Source organism: Macaca mulatta, chromosome 8 (genome assembly GCF_049350105.2).
Source record: "Macaca mulatta isolate MMU2019108-1 chromosome 8, T2T-MMU8v2.0, whole genome shotgun sequence".
Lineage (NCBI taxonomy): Eukaryota > Metazoa > Chordata > Mammalia > Primates > Cercopithecidae > Macaca > Macaca mulatta.
In genome coordinates, this window is record NC_133413.1 from 127,325,152 (window position 1) to 127,346,652 (window position 21,501).

General features: G+C 42.8%; 1 protein-coding gene and 1 long non-coding RNA gene across 3 annotated transcripts; one reads left to right on the forward strand and one right to left on the reverse strand.

The window, feature by feature from the left end:
* Positions 1-208: 208 nt before the first annotated feature.
* AARD (alanine and arginine rich domain containing protein) lies at positions 209-11,901 on the forward strand. 2 transcript variants are annotated; one of them, XM_015145908.3, is made up of 3 exons: positions 209-2,066; positions 6,078-6,254; positions 11,683-11,901. In XM_015145908.3, exons 1-2 carry the CDS (start codon positions 1,743-1,745, stop codon positions 6,219-6,221), a joined length of 468 nt encoding a protein of 155 aa, XP_015001394.3. In that variant the 5' UTR covers positions 209-1,742; the 3' UTR covers positions 6,222-6,254; positions 11,683-11,901. The 2 variants fall into 2 exon arrangements, with proteins under 2 accessions (XP_015001394.3, XP_015001393.3); XM_015145907.3 differs by lacking the exon at positions 11,683-11,901 and having other exon boundaries at positions 6,078-7,282.
* LOC106999907 (uncharacterized) lies at positions 8,933-14,434 on the reverse strand. The gene is made up of 3 exons (XR_013397407.1): positions 13,534-14,434; positions 11,661-11,734; positions 8,933-11,561 (listed from the first exon to the last, which is right to left on the reverse strand). It is a non-coding gene; the product is annotated as an uncharacterized LOC106999907 (long non-coding RNA).
* Between the last annotated feature and the right edge of the window lie 7,067 nt (positions 14,435-21,501).

Genomic DNA, 21,501 nt, shown 5'->3' on the forward strand with positions numbered 1-21,501 from the left:
CAGTTGAGCCTAAGCCATTTCAATAGAGCCGAAGTTTATGAGCATAGTGAATTTGAACACTTAATCTCACTCACTCACTCATGCAACATATAAACTGAGCAATTCTCTTCCTCTTTGGGAGATAAAGCTTATCCAGGGCGTATCCCAGTGGTTTGGAGCACAAGCCAGACTTCTTAGGTGCAAATTTCCAGTGGATCCCTTACCAGCTTTGAGATATTTGGTGTATGTCTTAACCTCTTGCCTTAGTTTCCTCAACTGTAAAATGCAGAAACTAATAGTACTTACCTCACAAGGTAGGTGTCGAGATTAAACACATAAAAATTGCCTGGCACATACTAAGCACGAATAAAAATCAGTTGTTAATGCCTTCGATGCCTACCATGGACCCTGGAACATTGCAAGTGACTTGTAACTTTTGAATGAATAAATGAATGAATGAATAATGAATAAGGTGAGAGTTGTGTCTAAATTATGTTTTCTTTTGTAATTGCATTCTATGATCATACAAAAGTTTGGATTGTTCACTCCTTTTTAGAAATTCCTTATTAGATCAAAAAGAGGCAGAATATGTTCTTTGATAAAGGACATACAAGTAATATTGTCACATGATTACCTGGAGTTGGTACATTAGTCTGTTCTCCCACTGCTATAAAGAAATACCAGAGACTGGGTAATTTGGAAAGAAAAGAGGTTTAATTGGCTCATGGTTCTGCATGCTATACAGAAAGCATGGCAGCGTCTGCTTCTGGAGAGGCCTCAGGGAGCTTTTACTCATAGTGGAAGGCAAAGCGAGAGCAGGTGTCTTACATGGCAGGAGCAGGAGTGAGAGAGAGAGGGGAGGTGCCGCATACTTTAAACAACCAGATCTCTTAAGAACTCATTCACTATAAAGTACCAGGTGGGCATGGGGCTAAACCATTCATGAGAACTCTACCTCCATGATCTAATCACCTCCTACCAGGCCTCACCTCCAACACTGGGGATTACAATTCCACTGGAATTTGGTGATGACACAGATCCAAACCTTATCAGCTGGGAATTAAACACACACACTTTGGGCTAAGGGGAATTCTGATTTTTCATTTTAATCCCTTCATAAACGTGGACATGGCAGACAGGAGTCAAACGCAGAAAGGAGCATGGAGACCCAGACTTCTAGGTATGCCTTACTGAACTTGTAGAAAGTCCATTCTAACTGGCAAACAGGGCCAAGCTTCTCCCCCTTGACTGCGGTCAATTCCTAGGGAAAGGTAAGGGGTCTAATTAAGCCTTGGCATCCCCCAAACTTGGCAAAGTCCCTGGCAGAGAGTAGTAAGAAAAAAAAATTGTTTTTAAGGAATGAAGTATTAGGAGATCAAGGCAACTAAGGCGGCTTTGGGTTGAAATATTCTACCTTTGGTCACAAACCTTCCACCTGTACCTCCACTTCCACTTATGTAGACTGACTGCTCAGTTCCCAAGCCTTCTCCTTAGAAAGACTTCCTTTCAATGCAAGCAGCAGAAAAAAGCGACCCAGCTGAAACTTCTGGAGTTATGGGAACGCCTCCTTCCTCTGTCGCTAATGGAGGACTAAGATGGGACTGGGAGTAAAGGAGCGTCTCTGAATGGCGGGGCAGTTGCAGCGTCCCACTTGGCAAGAGTTCTTGAATTACCTCCGCCCCCGCCCTGACCAGCTTTAAACATCAAACTAGGAAACTTATCTTTCGGCAGCAGCGCTGAAGGAGTGACCAGGCGTCTCCGTGATGGGCCCCGGAGACTTCCGCCGCTTCAGACAGAGAATTTCCCAGGGTCTCCAGGGACTCCCAGGTAGAGCGGAGCTTTGGTTCCCACCTCGTCCCGCGTGCGGCTTCCCCGGGGACGGCAGGAGCACGGACGTCCAGGAGGAGGCCCTCGCCGCCAGCCCGCTGCTGGAGGACCTCAAACGACGGCTGACTCGCGCCTTCCAGTGGGCGGTGCAGCGTGGGACCTCGAGGCGCGAGCGGGAGGCGGCGGCAGCGGCGGCGGCGCGGGAGGAGCAGAGCTGGGCGCGCGTCGAGGCCACCCTGGCCGGGCTGCGGGCGGAGCTGGTGAGAGCACGGGCTGGGCGGACGGCTCCCAGGACTCCCTCTCCCGGGACCTCTCCTCGGGCTCCAGAGCAGCTGGCCGCGTAGCCCACCCGAGACCTTGGGGAGAGCGACGGGAGCTGTTCCCAGGGAGGGAGCCCTGGCCCCTTCGGCTATTCTTCCTGGGGAGGCCAGCTCAGGTCTGGACACGGCGTTGACGCCCCGCCTCTCCAGCATCGTTGGGAAGGAAAGGGGCCCTACAGGACCCGTGGTGGTAGTGGTGGTGGTGGTGTTGGGGAGGGAGTTGCCTGGTCTACCAGTGACATACCCAAGATGTCTCCTCCCCAACCCGTTTCTATAGTTTTCTGCCCTGTAGGGAACTGTGACTATGTGTAACTATGGCTCATGGAGGAGGAAACTTCCATGACATAAACTCTCTTGGGACTGATGGAGACTGTCCATCAGTAAACTCTTTCTTTATACCCCGCAAGTTTTATTCTTATCTTTCCCGTGGGTAATAATTCAGAAAACTGGAAATAAGGCATTTTGTAAAATTGCCCAGTTTTGAACATTACACAGGTTATGTCCGAATATTAAACAGGAGGGTGGACAGGTAAGTATTTTAGCTGACTGATTTTTTTTTTAAATTAAAAAAACTGGAAATTAGTCACGATTTGAAACGGACACAATGAATAGGAGCAATTCAAACTTTAAAATGGTGCTGCCTAGGAAAGTGTGCAGTGGAGACCTGGAAAATTCTTCTCTTTTGCACTGATTACTAATACACTAATACAATTAACCACTACTTTAGAACTGATCCAACCATCAGTAAATTGTCTTAAGAACGTTATCGCATTTCTGAGTTTAAGAAGAACAGTATTAGGCCGGTGCTGTGGCTCACGCCTGTAATCCTAGCTCTTTGGGAGGCCAAGGCAAGGCAACACCTGAGGCCAAAAGTTCAAGACCAGCCTGGCCAACATGGTGAAGCCCCGTCTCTACTAAAAATACAAAAATTAGCTGGGCATGGGGGCTGGCGCCTATAATCCCAGCTACTCAGGAGGCTGAGGCAGGAGAATCACTTGAACCCGGGATGGAGAGGCTGCAGTGGGCCGAGATTGTGCCATTGTATGCCAGCCTGGGCGACATGAGCGAGACGTCTCAAAAAAAAAAAAAAGACAATATCCGAAATTCCTTGTCAGATTCACATTGTTAACATGGGTTAAATTAGATTTACTACCAGATTTACTATCTGATCCAACAATGTCGAAGAAACACCTGGTTTTCACCCCAAGCCTAAGCGGTGAGTCTGAGCAGCAGGGCAGCCGGAGCCACCTCATTTGGCCCCTGGAGGCCTGTGCTATGGGCCAGGATGCTAAACTGGAAGGCTGAAACCTGGCGCAGCCATCTCTGCATTGGAGTCTTGGGATCTGCCGGTACCCCTTCCTGAGCCTCAGGGGACTCACATTTAAATCAGATGAGATTACACTGAATAAGCTCTGAGACAGCTTTCAACCTTAACATTCTGGTAAGTTGTTAGGAGCTTTAGACAAGTAGTATGTTGGGGGTGGCAATAAAATCTGGTGAGATTGGGGCATTCGGGGTGGTATGACTGTAGACCGCTGGTGGCAATAAAATCTAAACAGATGAGGGCTCAAATACCAACATTACCATTTACAGGTTCTGCAAACACTTGCTGGCCCTACAACTTTGGGATTGGTACTTAGCCAGTTTGAGTTTGTTTACCCATCTGTAAAATGGAATTTATAATCTCATAGGATTCCAGAGCTTATGTGAGATAATATTCTATGAAATGCTTAGACCATGGGTATTGTTTAGTGGCTATTATTGTAATGATTACTATAGACCTTGGACTCTGTACCAAAAAAGAACAGATACATTCCTATCAAAAAATCAGGACTTTTTCCAGGAGGGAACCAGCGAAGTTTACACATACACAAATAATGTGTCCTTGGGTTACAGACGATGGTCAACATCTTGGTCAATCATTTTATCCTGGTCATAAGGAAGAGGCACATGAGTGTGGATACTGTACCTTAATATCATCACCACTAGAATACTTAGTTTTCAATTTTTGGCTATTAACTGGATTTTTACAGGAACTGACATACATTGCTATACAAATGTACATGTATCATGTATTAGGATAGTATTTGTAAGGAACGATGATGAGCAAATTTAATTTAGAGTTGTGTTGCTATTTATACTATTTTTTGTTGTTTGGGTTTTCTTAGTGAGAATCATTGATTTCTAGGGTCTGTGAGTGGATTTCAGGGGTTCTATATACCTAAAATTGTATACAAAATTTTTGATGTGCATATAGTTTTTCATCAGAGGGTTCATAACTTTCATCAGATTCTCAAAGAGATCCACGATGAAAGAAAAGTTAAAGAACCATTGATGTTTGAATTTCATAAGTGTGAATTATACATACTTAATTTAGATGGTAAATCATTACCAGTAATTTTTCTTCTTGATTCTTGCATGAAAGTACAGGATGGATATTCATCAGTTAATTAATTCACTCACTTTTATAACAAACACAAAGAGAACCTACTGGGTTGTGTGCCCAGACAGTGCACTCTTAGTTGGGGATACAATTATGAATAAGATACACTCTACCCTCAAAATCATCAGTCTGGTCTGGTCAGCGTGTTCTGAGAGACACTTGTACAGAGTGCTGCGGATGCACAGATAAGAGGCAATTACGTCTGCCCATGCAATCAGGGAAGGCTTCTCAGAAGAGCTGGCGTTTGACTGGGTTCAGCAGAGAGAGCTGGCAAAGGGCATCTTAAACAGAAATGGGGACAGAAAGAGGTGTGCTTCAGCTCAGCGTCTGTTCAGGTACTGGCAAGGTTTCTGACCAGCTGCAATGGGAGCTGGCATTGGAAAGAGGGCCAGGAAAGGAAGCGCAAAAGTAGAGCAGGATTATAAAGCATCTGGGCTACCCTAGAGAGCTGAAGCTTCCTGCAGGCAAGGTGCAAGGGTTTTTTGGTGGTGATTGTATGGTTACTGTTACTGCTTGTTTGCTGGACATTCACTTATTTTATTCTTTCCTAATTCTTGCTGTCAGAAAAATGATTCTAGGTGCTGCAGAATGGAGAAGCATGTCTCAGAGAAAAACTGAAAGATAGTTTTATCCAGTAGCTTTATTTTGCAAATTAGGTGACCATGAGTATTTACTTTTTACCAACACACTGTCCTGGTTCATCCTGGGGTGGTTTCTACTGACAAGCTGATGAAGCTTTTTTAGCAGAGAGAACAAATTCCTCATGAACTGCATTAAACAAGCCCTAGCTGAAGAAATTTGCAAGTAGTTGATCATTAGTTTTCAGTTATAATACAAAGATTACGTTGGACTAAGCTTTGCTGGACTGTCCCCGGGGTAACATGCCCGAGAGATCTTTTTTGAAACACATGAGGACCTTCATAAAACTCCCATTGGAGGATGGTATAAATCAGCCTTGATATCTAACAGATTTCACTCCAGAGTGAAAAATGTTAGATTATATAAGTACACATAACTATACATGTGCCTCTAAGGTGTCATTAAATGCTTTTGCTCAGCAGGTAGACCATTTAAAATCCTGAAAACTTGAAATGGTAAGTAATCAAGTAAATAGGCACAGATTCTGAATACTCAGGTGGCTGTAGGCAGTTATCCTGTGGCTCAGAAGGCACATAAAGAGAAATGATTTCATTGTGGATCACATGCTATTGCTTGAAAACAGCCTTCAGTACATAGGTATTTTTCATATGGACAGCTTTGTGCATCAGCTGTTGTTGTTTTCATTTCAAGGCCATTTCAAAAGCTATTTATATATCTGGATTTTACCTTGTCATATAGAAAGTCAGTTTTATAGCCAGACCAAATAGAACTGGAGAATAAGAAATACATCTTTCTTGATATCTTAATTTCTTTTCCTACAAACTTATTTCTTCTGTGTAGTCAGAGAGTGGTTTCATTTGATCTGTATCTCATGCTAATAAAAATTTTTATTTTTTTCTAACTTTTAGGTGGAAATGCATTTCCAAAACCACCAGCTGGCTAGAACTTTACTGGACCTAAACGTGAAAGTGCAGCAATTGAAAAAGGAGTATGAACTGGAAATTACATCAGACTCTCAAAGCCCAAAAGATGATGCTGTGAATCTGGAATAAAGAAATGCACACAAGAAGCTCTTGATCCTAAAAGTAACACAACCCTGAAACAATTCTGATGAACACCTTATGCTTTGCATAAGTTTTGAGGGGCAATTTATAGACCCAAAACTTAGATGACAGGGGAAGGTGACAGAAAAACATCTAAGAGAGGGGAGAGAAAAATGATGTATTCCAAGTTTTAAAGTTATTTGTTGTTTTGACTGGGACATAGAAGTAAAATATAACTCTCTCTCTCTGTCTCTCTAAGAATGCTTTAATGCCAACTTTCGGTATTCCACCTTGTGTCACCTGACCTTTCTGGCATTGCCTGAGCTTTCAGAATTCGTGCTTGTTTTGCTTTACTTGATTATTCTCGGTTTGTCTGTCCAGCGGGCTGCCCTGCTTTTTGTGGATAATTATTTCTACTTGAATTCTAATCATGCCGTTTAGGTGGTCTGTGACTAAGGGTACTCCACCTTCCTGGATGTAGTCATGCAGCTCAAGGCAGGCTGATGGGTTTGCCCTTAGGATTTTTTGAATGGGCACTAAAAGAGTAGATGAGTATTTCTGCCAGTAGAAGTTGTGGATCAGGGGCTTGGAAGCTGCTGGTGGTCACCATGTGAGAAAGTTCACCCCCTAATGGAGGTGACTGAAATGGAACCACTAAAAGCACAAAAGGGGAGGGAGGGAGAGTGCTTCGCTTCCTTTTTCCTGGGGTCAAGTTGTGTAAGACTCCAGGCCTTGCTCTTGTTTATATACATGAAACATTCTGATATCCTTTTCATAAAATCTCTTTTTGCCTAAGTAAATTCAAGCTGGAGTTTCATGACTTATATCTAGTGTTCACAACTAACACAGTTGTTCAGTTTTAGGAGTTAAAATGGTTCTTACCATTGAGTTGGACTATCTAACTGTACCCAAAAAGTGCTGTCTTTTTGATGCAAACAATAAAGTTAATAAAAAATAGTTGCAGATCTAAGTGATATTTATAATGGTTATTGTCTGCAAAATACAAATTTATAACAAGCTATGTAATTTTAATATTTAATAAACTATAACAATCAGTTCTTGAAGACAAAGGAGAACAGAAGAGACACGGTTTTTCTCTTTTTAAAATAAATGCAAGAGCCAGCATGGTGGATCATGCTTGTAATTCCAGCAATTTGGGAGGCCGAGGTGGGCAGATTGCTTGAGCTCAGGAGTTCAACAACAGCCTGGCCAACATGGCAAAACCCCGTCTCTACTAAAAATACAAAAATTAGCAGGGCGTGGTGATGCTCACCTGTAGTACCAGCTACTCAGGAGGCTGAGGCATAAGAATCCCTTGAACCTGGGAGGTGGGGGTTGCAGTGAGCTGAGATCATGCCCCTGCATTCCAGCCTGGGTGACGGAGGGAGACTTGGCCTCAAAAAAATAAAAATAAATAATAATAGTAATAAAAGAAATGCAAGTTGTTTTATGTGAGGATCTGAGAATTATCTGGACTAAGTTTAGTTTGTCCTTAACCTTTTTTTTCCCACGATAAGTAAAGTTATTCTAGCCCTTTGGTACTTAATTGCCCTCTATATAAATGAGGAATTCCCAAGTTCAGCATTGGCAAATGACCAGTCGCCAGCATCTCAGTATCTGACCATTGCGTTCCTTCAGACGTTTTGCATATGAGCTCTTGGCCTATAAATATACGATTACTATATTAAATTTCATTTATAAACTAGATTTCCTATTTATTTCTTCCTTTGAATTTTATAGAAATTTTCAAGAAAGGGTTGGCACAGTTCCTTGTGATCTGTTTTTTGAAAAAGCTTCTACTTAACCTTTGGGACAATCATTCTCAAATGTGTTTTAAAGATGAACATTTATAAATCGTTGTAATTTTGTGTTTGAAAAATACTCAAGGTGATTCATTATATGAGCTCAATTCCTTACAGAATACAGACTGCTGACATTGGTTAATATTAATGTCATTTGAGTATACTGATAATATACTGGGGATCAAAAGAAAGAAAATTTAAAAGTATGAAAATTGATGCATTGTTTTTCACATTTTTAGGTTAAAAAAGGTCCATTATTACACTGCAAAGTTTTGGTCACCACTTTTTCCCCACATCTTTCAGTGATGAACTTTGGATCACTGTATTTTTTTAGGGTGACATATACAGAAACAGAATGAGAAACTCCTTTGTGTCCCACGTGTCTTGTTTGATGGAAGTCTGAATCAGTGGAGGTAGCCTCTGATATTAACTGTGCCATGTGGAAATACAATGGGAGCTTGATACGCGGGACACTATCATTATTAAAAATTTTTATTTTCTTTCCTCTCCAGTATGCTATCTCTTGCCTTTTGTTTTTAAAGTAGCAGAGGCCAGATGATTGTCTTTATATAGTTCTTTGCCATGGCGCTCAGCTGTTGGTTGTTAGCTTGCTGGCCTGGCATCCTGTCAGCTGGGACCCATGATAGAGCAGATAAACTTTTCTGAGGGCTGAGGCTGCCCTGCAATCTACACTTCCCCTCTTTCCAGGATTTCTAAATAAGCCAGAGCAACAGTGTGCCATTTTAAAGATCTATGAAATGGGAGCACCAAACTAGTGCCAGCTGGAGGGGAAAATGAGAAAATAATTATAACCTAAATTATGCATCGGGGAAGCAGTAGCTGGATAAACTGAAGAAAGTAAGATGTTCGTAACAATAGTGGGAGAGAGAGGGCCAAAAGAAGAGACACTAAAAACAGTTTTGTGAGGAAAATATTGTGCTTGAGTTTTTCAAATGACACAATTTCTCGCAGCTCTAATCATAGGGGGGATTAAACCACGTTAGCAGGAAATGGGCTTTCGCCATATGGTACTTGTTTAGCACCTACCAGTGAATAGGTGCCAAATTAATTATGACAATTAGAAGCTTTGCCTAGGTTGTTAGGCATCAAATTCCTTTACAGGTGGCCTGGATGAATCCGTGTTTTGTTTGGCTTGCCAAACGACTTCTGCTGTAACAGGTGCTTCTGCAACTCCCAGCCTGGGGACAGATCAGAGTCCTCTGTGGGTAACCCCATGATAGCTGAGTCTAAAGCAGTGTAATTATAAGAATCTCATCTCCCCTGCTCCCTTCCTGGTAGGCCCAGGGCCCCGGCACAACCATCAGCTCTATTTACCGCTGTAATCACTGCCAGAATCCCTCTGTGCCTGGAACCTGGCACGAGGCCCTCCAGTGCCAGCTGCCTTCTCTCTTGGTTGCTTTCATTGCTGCTTCTGCTGCCATTGCTGTAGCCTCTGTTTTCTTTTTGACCATGTCAGTAATGAAGGTTATGGTAGGGTGAGAAATACAGTTAGGGTGACAGTTGCATCTGTGCCACCCTCCCTACCTCTCGTCTGGCAGCCTCTTGTTCCGTCTGAGCTGAGTGCTGGGCAGTAGGACTTGGATGGATGGACACCTATTACAGTAGCCTGTGTCAAGCACTGCTTCTCATGGGGCTGTGTACCTCTCATCTGCCTCCTGATTCTGGCATTGAGGCATATTGGGGGTGAGAGGGCTTCACCTCTTCCTTAGAAGCAATAATGTCATAGTCTTTCTCTTCTGATACCAGTACGAGAGGGATCTGTTGAAATGTAATAATGATGAAACTAACAAAGGCATCAACCACCACTCCTGTACCAGTCATTGTGCCAAGAACTGTACATGTATCAGCTTATTTAATCCTCACAGTGACTGTAGGTGTGTAGGACCTGTTTTTGGAGCTATTTGAACTTGGTGCTTAGTCCTGGCTCTGCCACTTACCAACTATATGACCTAAAGCAAATTGCTTTAAATTCTTTAGGTCTCTCCAAGGAAGTCAGTGAAAATGGGACCTGTCTTACCTAAATCTTAAGGAACTCAAATCAGGTTTGGGAGAATGAGTTAATGGCGAAGGAACTTCTACATCACCTGTTTATTTCATATCTTTAGTTTCATATGATCTTACTACCTTTTTGGACTGATACCTTCCCTGCGCCCCTCTCTTCCTCATATCTTTATGTCTCGGTGATGCTCTGCCACCTGCTCGCTGTTATGTTGTTGTCCCGGAGTTCCCTCTGTGGATCGAAAAATTGATTTAGCAAACATGGGAATAGGCAGCAGGAAGATATAAAGTGAATAGTCGCTGCTACTTGCCAACCCCTGAATCTGCCTGGCATGCAGCGCTATGTGTTTAAAATGTAATTGTTCCAACAAAACTGTGAGGTTGGAACTATTGCACTTCCCATTTTACAGAAGAAGAGAGTGAGTGTTGGAGAGGTGATGTAATTCATCACGATCCACTCAGCTAGCAAGTAGATGTCAAGATTCACATCTGATGTTGGGAGTGGTCTGGCTATTACTGGGCCCCTCCCAAACTAATGGGAGAGACCTTGCACTAGAGAATAAATTCAATATTATAATAGAAGAATGTATGAATTGCTAGGACAGATGCTTTTTGCAGGAGTCAGACAATGAAGGTCTCATTGAAGACATGCCTCCAAATTATTACTTGGTGTCTACCTGGAAAAAAGTCCTCACATCCTGGAGTCTAAACTAGTTGAGTGATGTTAGATAAATTTCTCCACCTTATTTAGCCTCATTTTTTCTCATTTGAAAATGAGATAGTGGAAATGCCCCTAAAACATTCCTCTTAGAGCCTCTATTTTATTATAATCCTGCCTGCTTGTAACTGGATCCTTCAACCACTTGCCCCTGACTTGCCGAGACTTTCTGATTCCCATTATAGCATGACGGACAGCTGACCATTTGTCCCTGGCCCCTGGCAATGAAGTAGACTCTCCTGGTCTCAAACCTTATCCTGATCACAGCGTAAGCTGATGCAGCCTTGATGATGACAGAAAGCAATTCTTGTCACTCTTGGATGCCCCTCTGCCCTTTTCACCCACACCATGACTGCAGCCAGGGGGAAATGTTACATTTGCACTTCTGAGGCAGACGAGCATCACTTAGAACTGTTACGTGTTATTATTTTAGAGGCAGCCTGCTGTGGCAGACGCTGCTGGCTGAGAACCACGCCTTGTGTAGCCTCTGCGGCCGGATGGTGGAGTTGGAATCTTGGCTCCTTCACCTCCTCACTATGTTACTTAACACTTCTACATTTCAGTTTGCTTATCTGTAAATAATGAATCACGCTTACCCCAAGAGTTTGTTATGAGGATCTAGTGGACTAATACATGTGAAGTATTCAGAACACGCAAATAGTGGCTTATTATAACAGCCAATCCAACAAGTGTTTTGCTCATCCTTCTTGCCTGTTGGAAGTGCTCTATTCCAAGACAGGGACAGAGATGACGGCTTCACTTTTCCCTGTCCCTCTTGCAGTTCAAGATGGCTTTAGAATCCAGTCGTGTCTAATAAAACATAGAGGGAAGTTTACTGGGGAGGGTTCTGAAAAACATTTTTTCCCCTTACATGAGGAGAAATAGAAGGTAAGCTGTCTTCCTCCCTACCTCTTTTTTTTCTTTCTTCCAGATATTTTCACATGCAATTGTAAAACTTGCCCATGCTGCAGCCACGCTGTGACCTATGTGGGAAATACAAGTGCACTTTGAAGATGAGAGAACAGAAAGATGAAAAGCAGTGTCTTTGATCACATCACTGAGCTTCTGACCCAACCCAGCAACTGCCTACCTATGGCTAGTCTTGTTCTGCGAGACAGTAACAATAATAAAAATCCAATTGTTTGAGGCACTTTTATTGGGGTATTCATTTCCTTGCACCTGAAAGCACCCTGATAACTTAATCCCCCAAAACCTCCTGGCACAAAGGTTTGTGGTGGTGTCTCTCTGAGAGCAACTCTACATATCATCAGAAACTATGGGCACAGGACTCCAGAGACATCATTTGGTTACTTAAATGTTTCACACATGCCTTTGGCGAGGATGAATTCTATGCAATAGAGTATCAGTTAATGCATACTGAAGGAAGACTTGTTGGAGAAGAATCCTCTCCTGAACCCCGGGGAGACTCTAGAATCCTGCGGTAAATGTTCTAATTATTGAAAACATTTCCCCATGCTCACCCTCATTAAAGACATTCTAATGCCTATAAAACCCGCTACCTATCTGATTCTGTCAGAGAAGACATTTCCTTTTTTGGTAACTGGACGCAGTGGGGATGAAAAAAGCGTCTCAGGACTGAACTGGCAGCAGAATAGTAAACTGTTTATCAACTCTTAAATTTTTATACCAGGGAAGTTTAGCAAACCGTCAGAAAACAGCCTGAATTGAATTTCTATAAATATTGCTTCCAAATTGGTACTGAGGATACTAGTTGCTCTACACTTCTACAGGATTCAATCTGGGACTTGTCATGCAAAGAAATAGCTCAAGATTTTACGATGGGATTGCCAGGGTCAGAGGGCAATGTTCTCTGAAATCCACCAATATTTGTACTGGGCTTTATGGTTACCGTTTACCAAGTACTTTACAGTTTACCAAGTGCTTTCCAGTTTATAATTTACCAGGTGCTATCATAGCTGATAACTCGTTAATCTTACAGTAACCCGCTGAAGTAGGTGTGGGTTGAGGCTACTGAAATTTAAGGAGCATCAAGAAAGCTTGCCTAACTTTAGAAATTATCACCCTCATCCTGTCTTCCCAGGACGTCTCTCTCTCCAAGTAAGCGACGTTACTTCTGGAGGGAGTGCAGTGTTGGGAATCTGAAGACCCAGTTTTGAGCTGAATTTGCTTTGTGGTATCTGGTGAGTCGTTGATGTTTCTGGGCTTCATTTTCTCACACGTAGAAACTTGTAGAGTAAGGCATTTAACTCATAATCATCTTTAAGATGCTTTGGATTAAGCATGGTCATCTCCTGCTAATGGTTTTAATTTGAAACAATGTTGTTACCAACTCATTAGTGAATTAACCTTGGTGGTGATACAAAAAGGTTGAGCTTTATTTAGAGTGTGCTTAGTAAGCAATTAAACAAGGGAAGCTTGTTTATAAAGAAAAAAAAAGTACTTAAGTTAAATTCCTTGTATTTTTACAATTTTGCCTTGGGTTAACTTTATTGAACAGCATGAATCTAAGTGCAAATTTGCTCTCTCTTTCTGTCATTCATTCAACTTTTTTGTTGCGTCTACTGGGTGCCAGGCGTTGTTCTAGGTATGCGTTGAGCATCAGTTTTAAAATCAGCATCTCTTTCTGGATTCTGAGCATAGGACAATAAACATGAAAGATGGGATTTGGGCTCTCATGTTGCTTGCAGTCTAGATGGCAGGGTGGGGAACAGATAATTCAATAAGATATTACCATACATGTGATAGATGCTATCACAGAGCAAAGTTGAGTGCCAAGGGAGTAAATAGGAAGCAAACTTACCTTGGATGTGGAACAAGAGAGGCGGCGTTTTGGAGCATAGCCAAGAGACGGTTGGGAGGAGCAGCAGATAGCAATCCTAGACAGAAACAACATCTCATAGAAGGTCCTAGTGAGAGGTGACAACGTGCTAGCAGCCCTCGCTTTCGTCGCCTCCTCGGCCTCAGCGCCCACTCTGGCCGCGCTTGAAGAGCTCTTCAGCCTGCCGCTGCACTGTGGGAGCCCCTCTCTGAGCTGGCCAAGGCCGGAACTGGCTCCCTCTACTTGAGGGTACGTGTGGAAAGAGAGGCGGCGGCGGGAACCGGGGCTGTGCGCGCCGCTGGCGTGGGCGCGGGCTCGGCGAGTCCCCGCACTTGGAGCCGCTGCGCCGGCCCGGGGCGGTGAGGAGCTCGGCACCCGACCCGGGCCAGCAGCTGCAAAGGGTGCGCCAGGTCCTCCAGCACTGCCGGCCCGCTGGCGCTGCGCTCGAATTCTCGCTGGGTCTCAACTGCCTCCCCGCGGGGCAGGGCTCGGGACCTGCAGCCAGCCATGCCCGAGGCCTCCCCCCACCCACCTCCCGCGGTGGGCTCCCAGGCGGCCCGAGCCTCCCCGAGGGAGGCCACCCCCTGCTTCTTGGCGCCCGGTCCCGTCGACCGCCAAACGGCTGAGAAGTGCAGACACTGCGCGGCACTGGCGGGCGGCTCGCTGGCGACCCTGGCGCGGGGTCCACTAAGCAAAGCCAGCTGCGCTCCTGCGTCGGGTGGGGATTTGGAGAACTTTTATGTCTAGTTAGAGGATTGTAAATGCACCAATCAGCACTCTGTGTCTAGCTCACGGTTTGTAAATGCACCAATCAGTGCTCTGTATCTAGCTAATCTAGTGGGGGCCTAGGAGAACTTTTCTGTCTAGCACTCTGTGTCTAGCTGAAGGATTGTAGATGCACCAATCAGCGCTCTGTAAAACGGACCAATCAGCGCTCTGTAAAATGGACCAATCAGCTGTCTGTAAAATAGACCAATCAACTCTCTGTAAAACAGACCAATCAGCTGTCTGTAAAATAGACCAATCAACTCTCTGTAAAACGGACCAATCAGCAGGATGTGGATGGGGGGGGGGGGTCAGATAAGGGAATAAAAGCAGGCTGACAAAGCGAGCACTGGTAAGCTTTTCGGGTAGGTTTCCACCTTGTGGAAGCCTTGTTTGTACAATGTATCTTGTGACTGCTCGCTATATGGGTTCGCGGTGAGTTTGTGAGCTGTAACACTCACCGGGAAGGTGTGCAGCTTCATTGCTTAAGTCAGCAAGATCACAAACCCACCGGAAGGAAGAAACTGGACACAGCTGAACGTTTGAAGGAACAAACTCCGGACACACCATCTTTAAGAACTGTAACACTCACTGTCAGGGTCCACGTTTGTATTCTTGAAGTCAGCGAGATCAATGAACCTGCCAATTCCGGACACACTAGAGGTGAGCAAAGTCATCATTTGTTTTAGAGGGTAAAGAAAGCTCAATATATCTGGCACTTACAAGAGAGAATGAAGGTGTTAAGTGTGGTTGAAGTGGTGAACGCTTTGCCACAGGCCTCACAAGCCATATTTTGGGGTTCAGACTATATCGTAAGAGCCTGGGTAAACCACTGAAAAATATTTTAAAATTTAGCTTTTATTATAGCAATACTTGCATATAATATACAAATAATTAAATCTAAAAATCTTACACAAAAATTATCAGTCCGTTGATGGCATGCCCCCTCACCCCAAAGGAAACCACTGCCAATTTTTTTTTTTCCCTTAGAGTCTTCCTCTGTCACCCAGACTGGAGTGCAGTGGCATGATCTCCGCTCACTGCAGCCTCCGCTTCCCAGGTTCAAGCGATTCTCCTGCCTCAGTCTCCCGAGTAGCTGGGGTTACAAAGGCCCACCATCTCATCTGGCTTTTTTGTTTAAGTAGAGACGGGGTTTCACCATTTTGGCCAGGCTGATTTTGAACTCCTGACATCAAGTGACATGCCCGACTCTGCTTCCCAACGTGCTAGGATGACAGGCATGAGCCACCGGGCCTGGCCACTTATCATTCTTTTACCTTCTAGATAATGTGAGTAAGCATCTTTGATTTATAGATTTTAGACATTATGTCTTCCTAGTATAACAAAGGAGAAATTTATTTATTTATAATGTCAACTTTTTATTTTAGATTCAGGGGGTACAGGTGCAGATTGTTTCTACCTGGGTATATTGTGTGATGCTGAGGTTAGAGGCACGGTTAATCTCAGCATCCAGGTACTGAGCATAGTGCCCAGTAGTTTTTCAATGCTTGCCTCCCTGCCTTTCCCCATTAGTAGACCCCCATGTCTATTTTGCTATTTTTGTGTCCATGAGTACCTAATGTTTAGCTCCCACTTATAAGTGAGAACATGTGGTATTTGGTTTTGTGTTCCTGTGTCAATTTGCTTAGGATAACAGCCTCCAGCTGCATCCATGTTCCTGCAAGGACATCATTTTGTTCTTTTTTATGGCTACGTAGTATTTCACGGTGAATATGTACCACATTTGTTTTCAATCTAATTCATCATTAATGGGCATCGAGGTTGATTCCATTTGACAAAGGAGAATTTTATATTATTCTTTCTGTTGCTAATCCCTTTATTCTTTCTAATATGACTTTTTTTGTATTTTTCTTACATTTCTATTTGTAATTTTAATTGTTCCAGGCCGAGTCAAGTAGTGGACTGTGAATATATTTTTATCTTGTGTAAATTTTCATTTTTTCTGATGTCGATAATTACATTGCTTATTTTGCTTAGCTTTCTTTGAATCTCTGGCCAAATCTTGTATCATTCCACAACTCTGAAAACACTTCTACTACCATCTCATCTCTACTTCCTGTATTACCTGGAACTTGAAGCTTTCTAGGGTTCTATGTGGGCAATTTTGCTTGCTTCTCATGAAATTCTTTTTTTGCAGGCACTCATGTCTGACTTCCCCTGCTCTGCTGGGTTTTGTAGCATTTTTTAAATTAACTTTTTCTCGTCATCTGTTGTTTTCTGTTTTCCCCCATTTCAAGTTCTATTTATTTCTAATTCAATCAAAGATAAGAAATTTGAATTCCTGTTTCTCTCTGGAATAGAGTTCCAGAAGATCTGTACTCAATGCTAAGACTGGAATTCATCCATGAGATTTCAGTAGAGGATTCTCGTATTTGCTTTGAATAAGCATCTGTCTGGCAGCAGTGTAGAGAAAATGAATCTGAGGGGAGTTGGATTAGGTTTAGGGCCAGTAAAAATAGATCAGATAATAACAGACTGGAGTTAGGGTGGTGGTAGTGAGGATGAAGAGAGTAGGCCTAACTAAGAAATAATTAGGAGAAGAATCAGTAATTTCTGGTAAGTAATTGAATGTGGGATTGATGGAGAAGTCGGAGAGAAGATAGTTAAGATAATGCCTTCGTTTTAAGCATGGGAAGACAAGTAGATGGTAATCTTATTTATGACAGTAGAGGGCACCAGAAGAAGATGAGATTTTGGAATGGGAGACATGAGAATTCAGTTTTGGACTATTGAGTTTGAGGTGTCTGATACATTTAAGTAGAGACATTGAGTAGGCAGTATTAAATGGCATTTGAAACCCATGGCAGTGGAATAAATTAAAACCAAGAGAAGAGAAAAAGGAATTGGATAGAATCCTCATAAATGTCAACATCTGATGGCTGGGCAGAAAAAGAGGACCCTACAATGACGTTTGAAAAGCCATTAGAGAGAGAGAGAGAATGGTGTCAAAGAAAACTAATGAGGGCTTGTCTAGTGGTCAAGTATGATAGACTAAAAATATCTTTTAAATATAGTGACGGTAAAGGCCATTGATGACCTTGGAAAGAACAATTTATGTGGACTGGTAGGTGTAGAATCTGAAGGAGTAAGCAGGAGATGCAAAAATGGAAACAGTGAATATAGAACGTTCTTTCAAATAGTTTGGTTTTTAAAGAGTAAAGGAGGAGAGAGAGCTCGGTAGGCAAAAATGTGATGTCAGATTTCTTTTTAGTTATTTTTTGTAAGGTGAGATATTTGAGTATGATTAAATGTTAATGGATAGCCAAATAAAAGTAGAGATCAATGATATAAGTCAGTGTCAGAAGTCAGTGATAGAGTGAGGGCCTTGAGAAAGAGGGAAGGGTCTACAAAGTACAGGTATGAAGCTTAAGATCGGAAGAGGAACACCACATCCACTGTTATAAGTGGGCATGGTAGAGGGGCCAGGTAAATGTATCAGTTGATGAAAAGAGAGAATTCTTGATGGCTTCCATTGTCTCTGTGCAGTAGTGAAATTCAAGGATTCAAGGTTATGTGCCTACAGTGAGGAAGAAATGATGGGATCAGAGATCTGAGGAATATGGGAACAATTTGAAATAGCTAGTGTATTGGGTTGAATGGTATCCTTCCAAAATACATGTCCACCTAGAACTTCAGAATGAGACCTTATTTGGAAATTGGGTATTTGCAGATGCAATTAATTAAGATGAGGTCATTTTGGGCTAGGGTGGGTCCTAAATCTGATGACTAGTGTCCTTTTGAGAAGAGAGAAACAATGACACAGATGGAAACAGTGGGAAGATGGCCATACAAAGACACAAAAAGATACACAGAGAGAACATCATGTGAAGACAAGAAGAGACTGGAATGCTGCACAAGCCAGGGAATGCTGAGGTTTGGTCGGGTGCGGTGGCTCACACCTGTAATCCCAGGACTTTAGGAGGCTGAGGCGGGTAGATCACTTGGGGCCAGGAGTTCGAGACCAGTCTGACCAACAGGGAGAAACCTTGTCTCTACTAAACAAAAATTACACAGGTGTGATGGTGCACGCCTGTAGTCGCAGCTACTTGGTAGGCTGAAGCACAGGAATCGCTTGAACCTGGGAGGCAAAAGTTGCAGTGAGCTGAGATCATGCCACTGCATTTCAGCCTGGGTGATAGAGTGAGACTCTGTTTCAAAAAAAAAAAAAAAAAAAAACAGATTTGTTGGCACCATAAGAAACCAGAGGAGAATTGTGGGACAGACGGATTCTCCCTCAGAGTGCTCAGAGGACTAACCCTGCTGACTCCTTGATTTTGGACTTCAGGCCTCCAGAACTGTGAGCCATCCAGTTTGTGGCAATTTGTTATGGAAGCCCAAGGAAACTAAAACAGGAAAAAATGGAAAATGAGAGTGTACTACAAAAACTCAGATTATAAGTACTATTCAGAACTTAGTTGAGGTTGGTGATCATGAAATTATGTTGGCAATAAATGTAAGGCAGCCCAGGCTTAACTGTGAAAAGTGAATAGATAAAGCAGGATTCATATTCTGTCATGTATAAGCGGAATATGGACAAGGTGGCAATAAAACTGAAAATATTTCAACAGAAGGGATGCAAAGATGAAATAAAGTGTGCTTTGAGTAAAGATTAAAGACTTAAGGTGGGTGACTGGAGGCAGGCAGCAAAGGGGTTCAAGGGACAGGCTGAAAAATAGCTATAGTAAGAGAAATTGAGTAAGAGTCAAAATAAGAGGTTAAGGTGAGAAGAGAGTAAGATGATTGAGTTTGTGAGTTCATAGCTGAAGCAGTTCTAGGCCATGACAAACTCCAGGATGCAACTGAAGTGTGGAGGTGGCAGTCATCAAAAATGAAAATTTCAGGGCCAGAAACTTAGACGGGTCATCCATACTATAGTAAAATTTTCACTTTCTGGTGATTCTTATCTTTTAATAAAAATGATGCTTACAACGAAAACACAGTTCATTGGGTTTAAAAAGCATGCTAAAAAACAGTATGTGTCTATATAGTAGAAATTCATATCTACCAAGGGATGCCATAAAAAATCAATGTGATAGTCTCTCTTATATAGTCCCATGGAGAATTACAGAAAGTGGACTTCATGTTTTAAATCAATGAAATGCCAACTTAAATAAAGTTGAGTTCTATTTTGAAACTTAATCCTGAAATGTTTCAGAATCAAATTCATCAGGGCACCGAAGTAAAAATGTTAAAATATAATCAATCTGTATCTTTCTCTCAGAATTACAAATGACTGGTACCAATTACAAAGTGGTCAACATCTTATTCATAGGCTTTAAAGCATAGCAAAAATGACTATGATTGGCTATGTGATTACATTTTCATTTAATAAGTGACACGTGAAGTAATTTTTGTAGGGTCCACTCCTGTGGGGCTTAGCAGGTGTTCTCCCTGTGTGTGGAAACGAGAGTGTAATAAATAAAGACACAAGATAAAGAGAAAGCAGCTGGGCCGGGGGGACCACTACTACCAAGATGCGGAGAACGGTAGTGGCCCTGAACGGCTGGGCGTACTGATATTTATTGCATACAAGACAAGAGGGGCAGAGTAAGGAGGGTGAATCTTCTAAGTGATTGATAGGGTGAAGCAAGTCACGTGATCATAGGACGGGGCCCTTCCCTTTTAGGTAGCCGAAGTAGAGAGAGAAGGCAGCATACGTCAGCGTTTTCTTCTATGCACTTAATAATATAGATCAAAGACTTTAAGACTTTCTCTATTTTTTTTACCACTCTCTACTACGAACATCAAAGAGGAACCAGGAGTACGGGAGGAACGTGAAAGTGGACAAGGAGCATGACCATCAAAGCACAGCACCACAGGAAGGGGTTTAGGCCTCCGGATGACTGCAGGCAGGCCTGGGTAATATCCAGCCTTCCACAGGAAGCTGGTGGAGCAGAGTGTTCCCTGACTCCTCCAAGGAAAGGAAACTCCCTTTGGCGGTCTGCTAAGTAATGGGTGTCTTTTCAGACACTGGCATTACCACTTGACCAAGGAGCCCTCAAGTGGCCCTTATGCGGGCATGACAGGGCTCACCTGTTACCTTCTAGGTCACTTCTCACAATGTACCTTCAGCCCCTGACCCTATACCCGCCGGTTATTCCTAGGTTGTATTAGTAATGCAAAAAACAGTAATATTAAAAAAGCTAATGATTAATAAGTTTATAATAATGATTGATAATTGTCCATGATCATCTTTATATCTAATTTGTATTATGACTATTCTTATTCTAACTATTTTCTTTATTTTACTGAAACAGTTTGTGCCTTCAGTCTCTTGCCTCAGCACCTAGGTAATCTTTCGCCCACAAATTTTTGACTCAAGTAGTTTGACTACTCATGATACAAGTGCAAAACAGATATACAAACACTACAGATGATAGAATGTACAATATAATTAAGAAAGACCTTATCAGCGTACAGAGAGTCTTACACATAAGCAAGTGGCATTTTTAAATATTATAAAGTCATCCTTCAACTCATGGGGATAGTTAAACTGAGATAACTGTTTTGTAGGTGAGAAAACACAGGGCTAAGATGATAATTTCTTTCACATAGTTAAAGGGCTAACAGCACCATTTTTTTTTCTTTTTTTTTTTGAGATGAAGTCTCACTCCGTAGCCCAGGCTGGAGTCCTGGGGCACCATCTCGACTCACTGCAACTTCCGCCTCTTGGGTTCAAGTGATTTTCTTGTCTCAGCCTATTGAGTAGCTGGGATTACAGGTACCCGCCACCATGGCTGGTTAATTTTTTGTACGGTTAGTAGAGACAGGGTTTCACCTTGTTGGCCAGACTGGTCTCGAGCTCCGGACCTCAAGTGATCCACCTTGGTCTCCCAAAGTACTGGGATTACAGGCGTGAGCCACCATGCCCTGTCTAGACAGCATCATTCTTAAACTCAGGCAAGCAGCGCCTTCCCCATGCAGTGGGTCAACATGTGCCCTGAGGAACTCGTGAGACTCAAAACTAGGGGACTGTCTTGAGACTCTGGCCCTAGGACAGTGAGGGGATCATTCATTGCTGAATGGTGGGGTATTTCTGCTGTGGGATTGTATGATATTGGTCAACTAGACTGGTGCTGATATGCTGATTTTGGATGATAATTTATTCCCATCAGAAAACAGGAAGTAGGGCACTGGGCTACCAAAACTCAGTAGCCATGCACC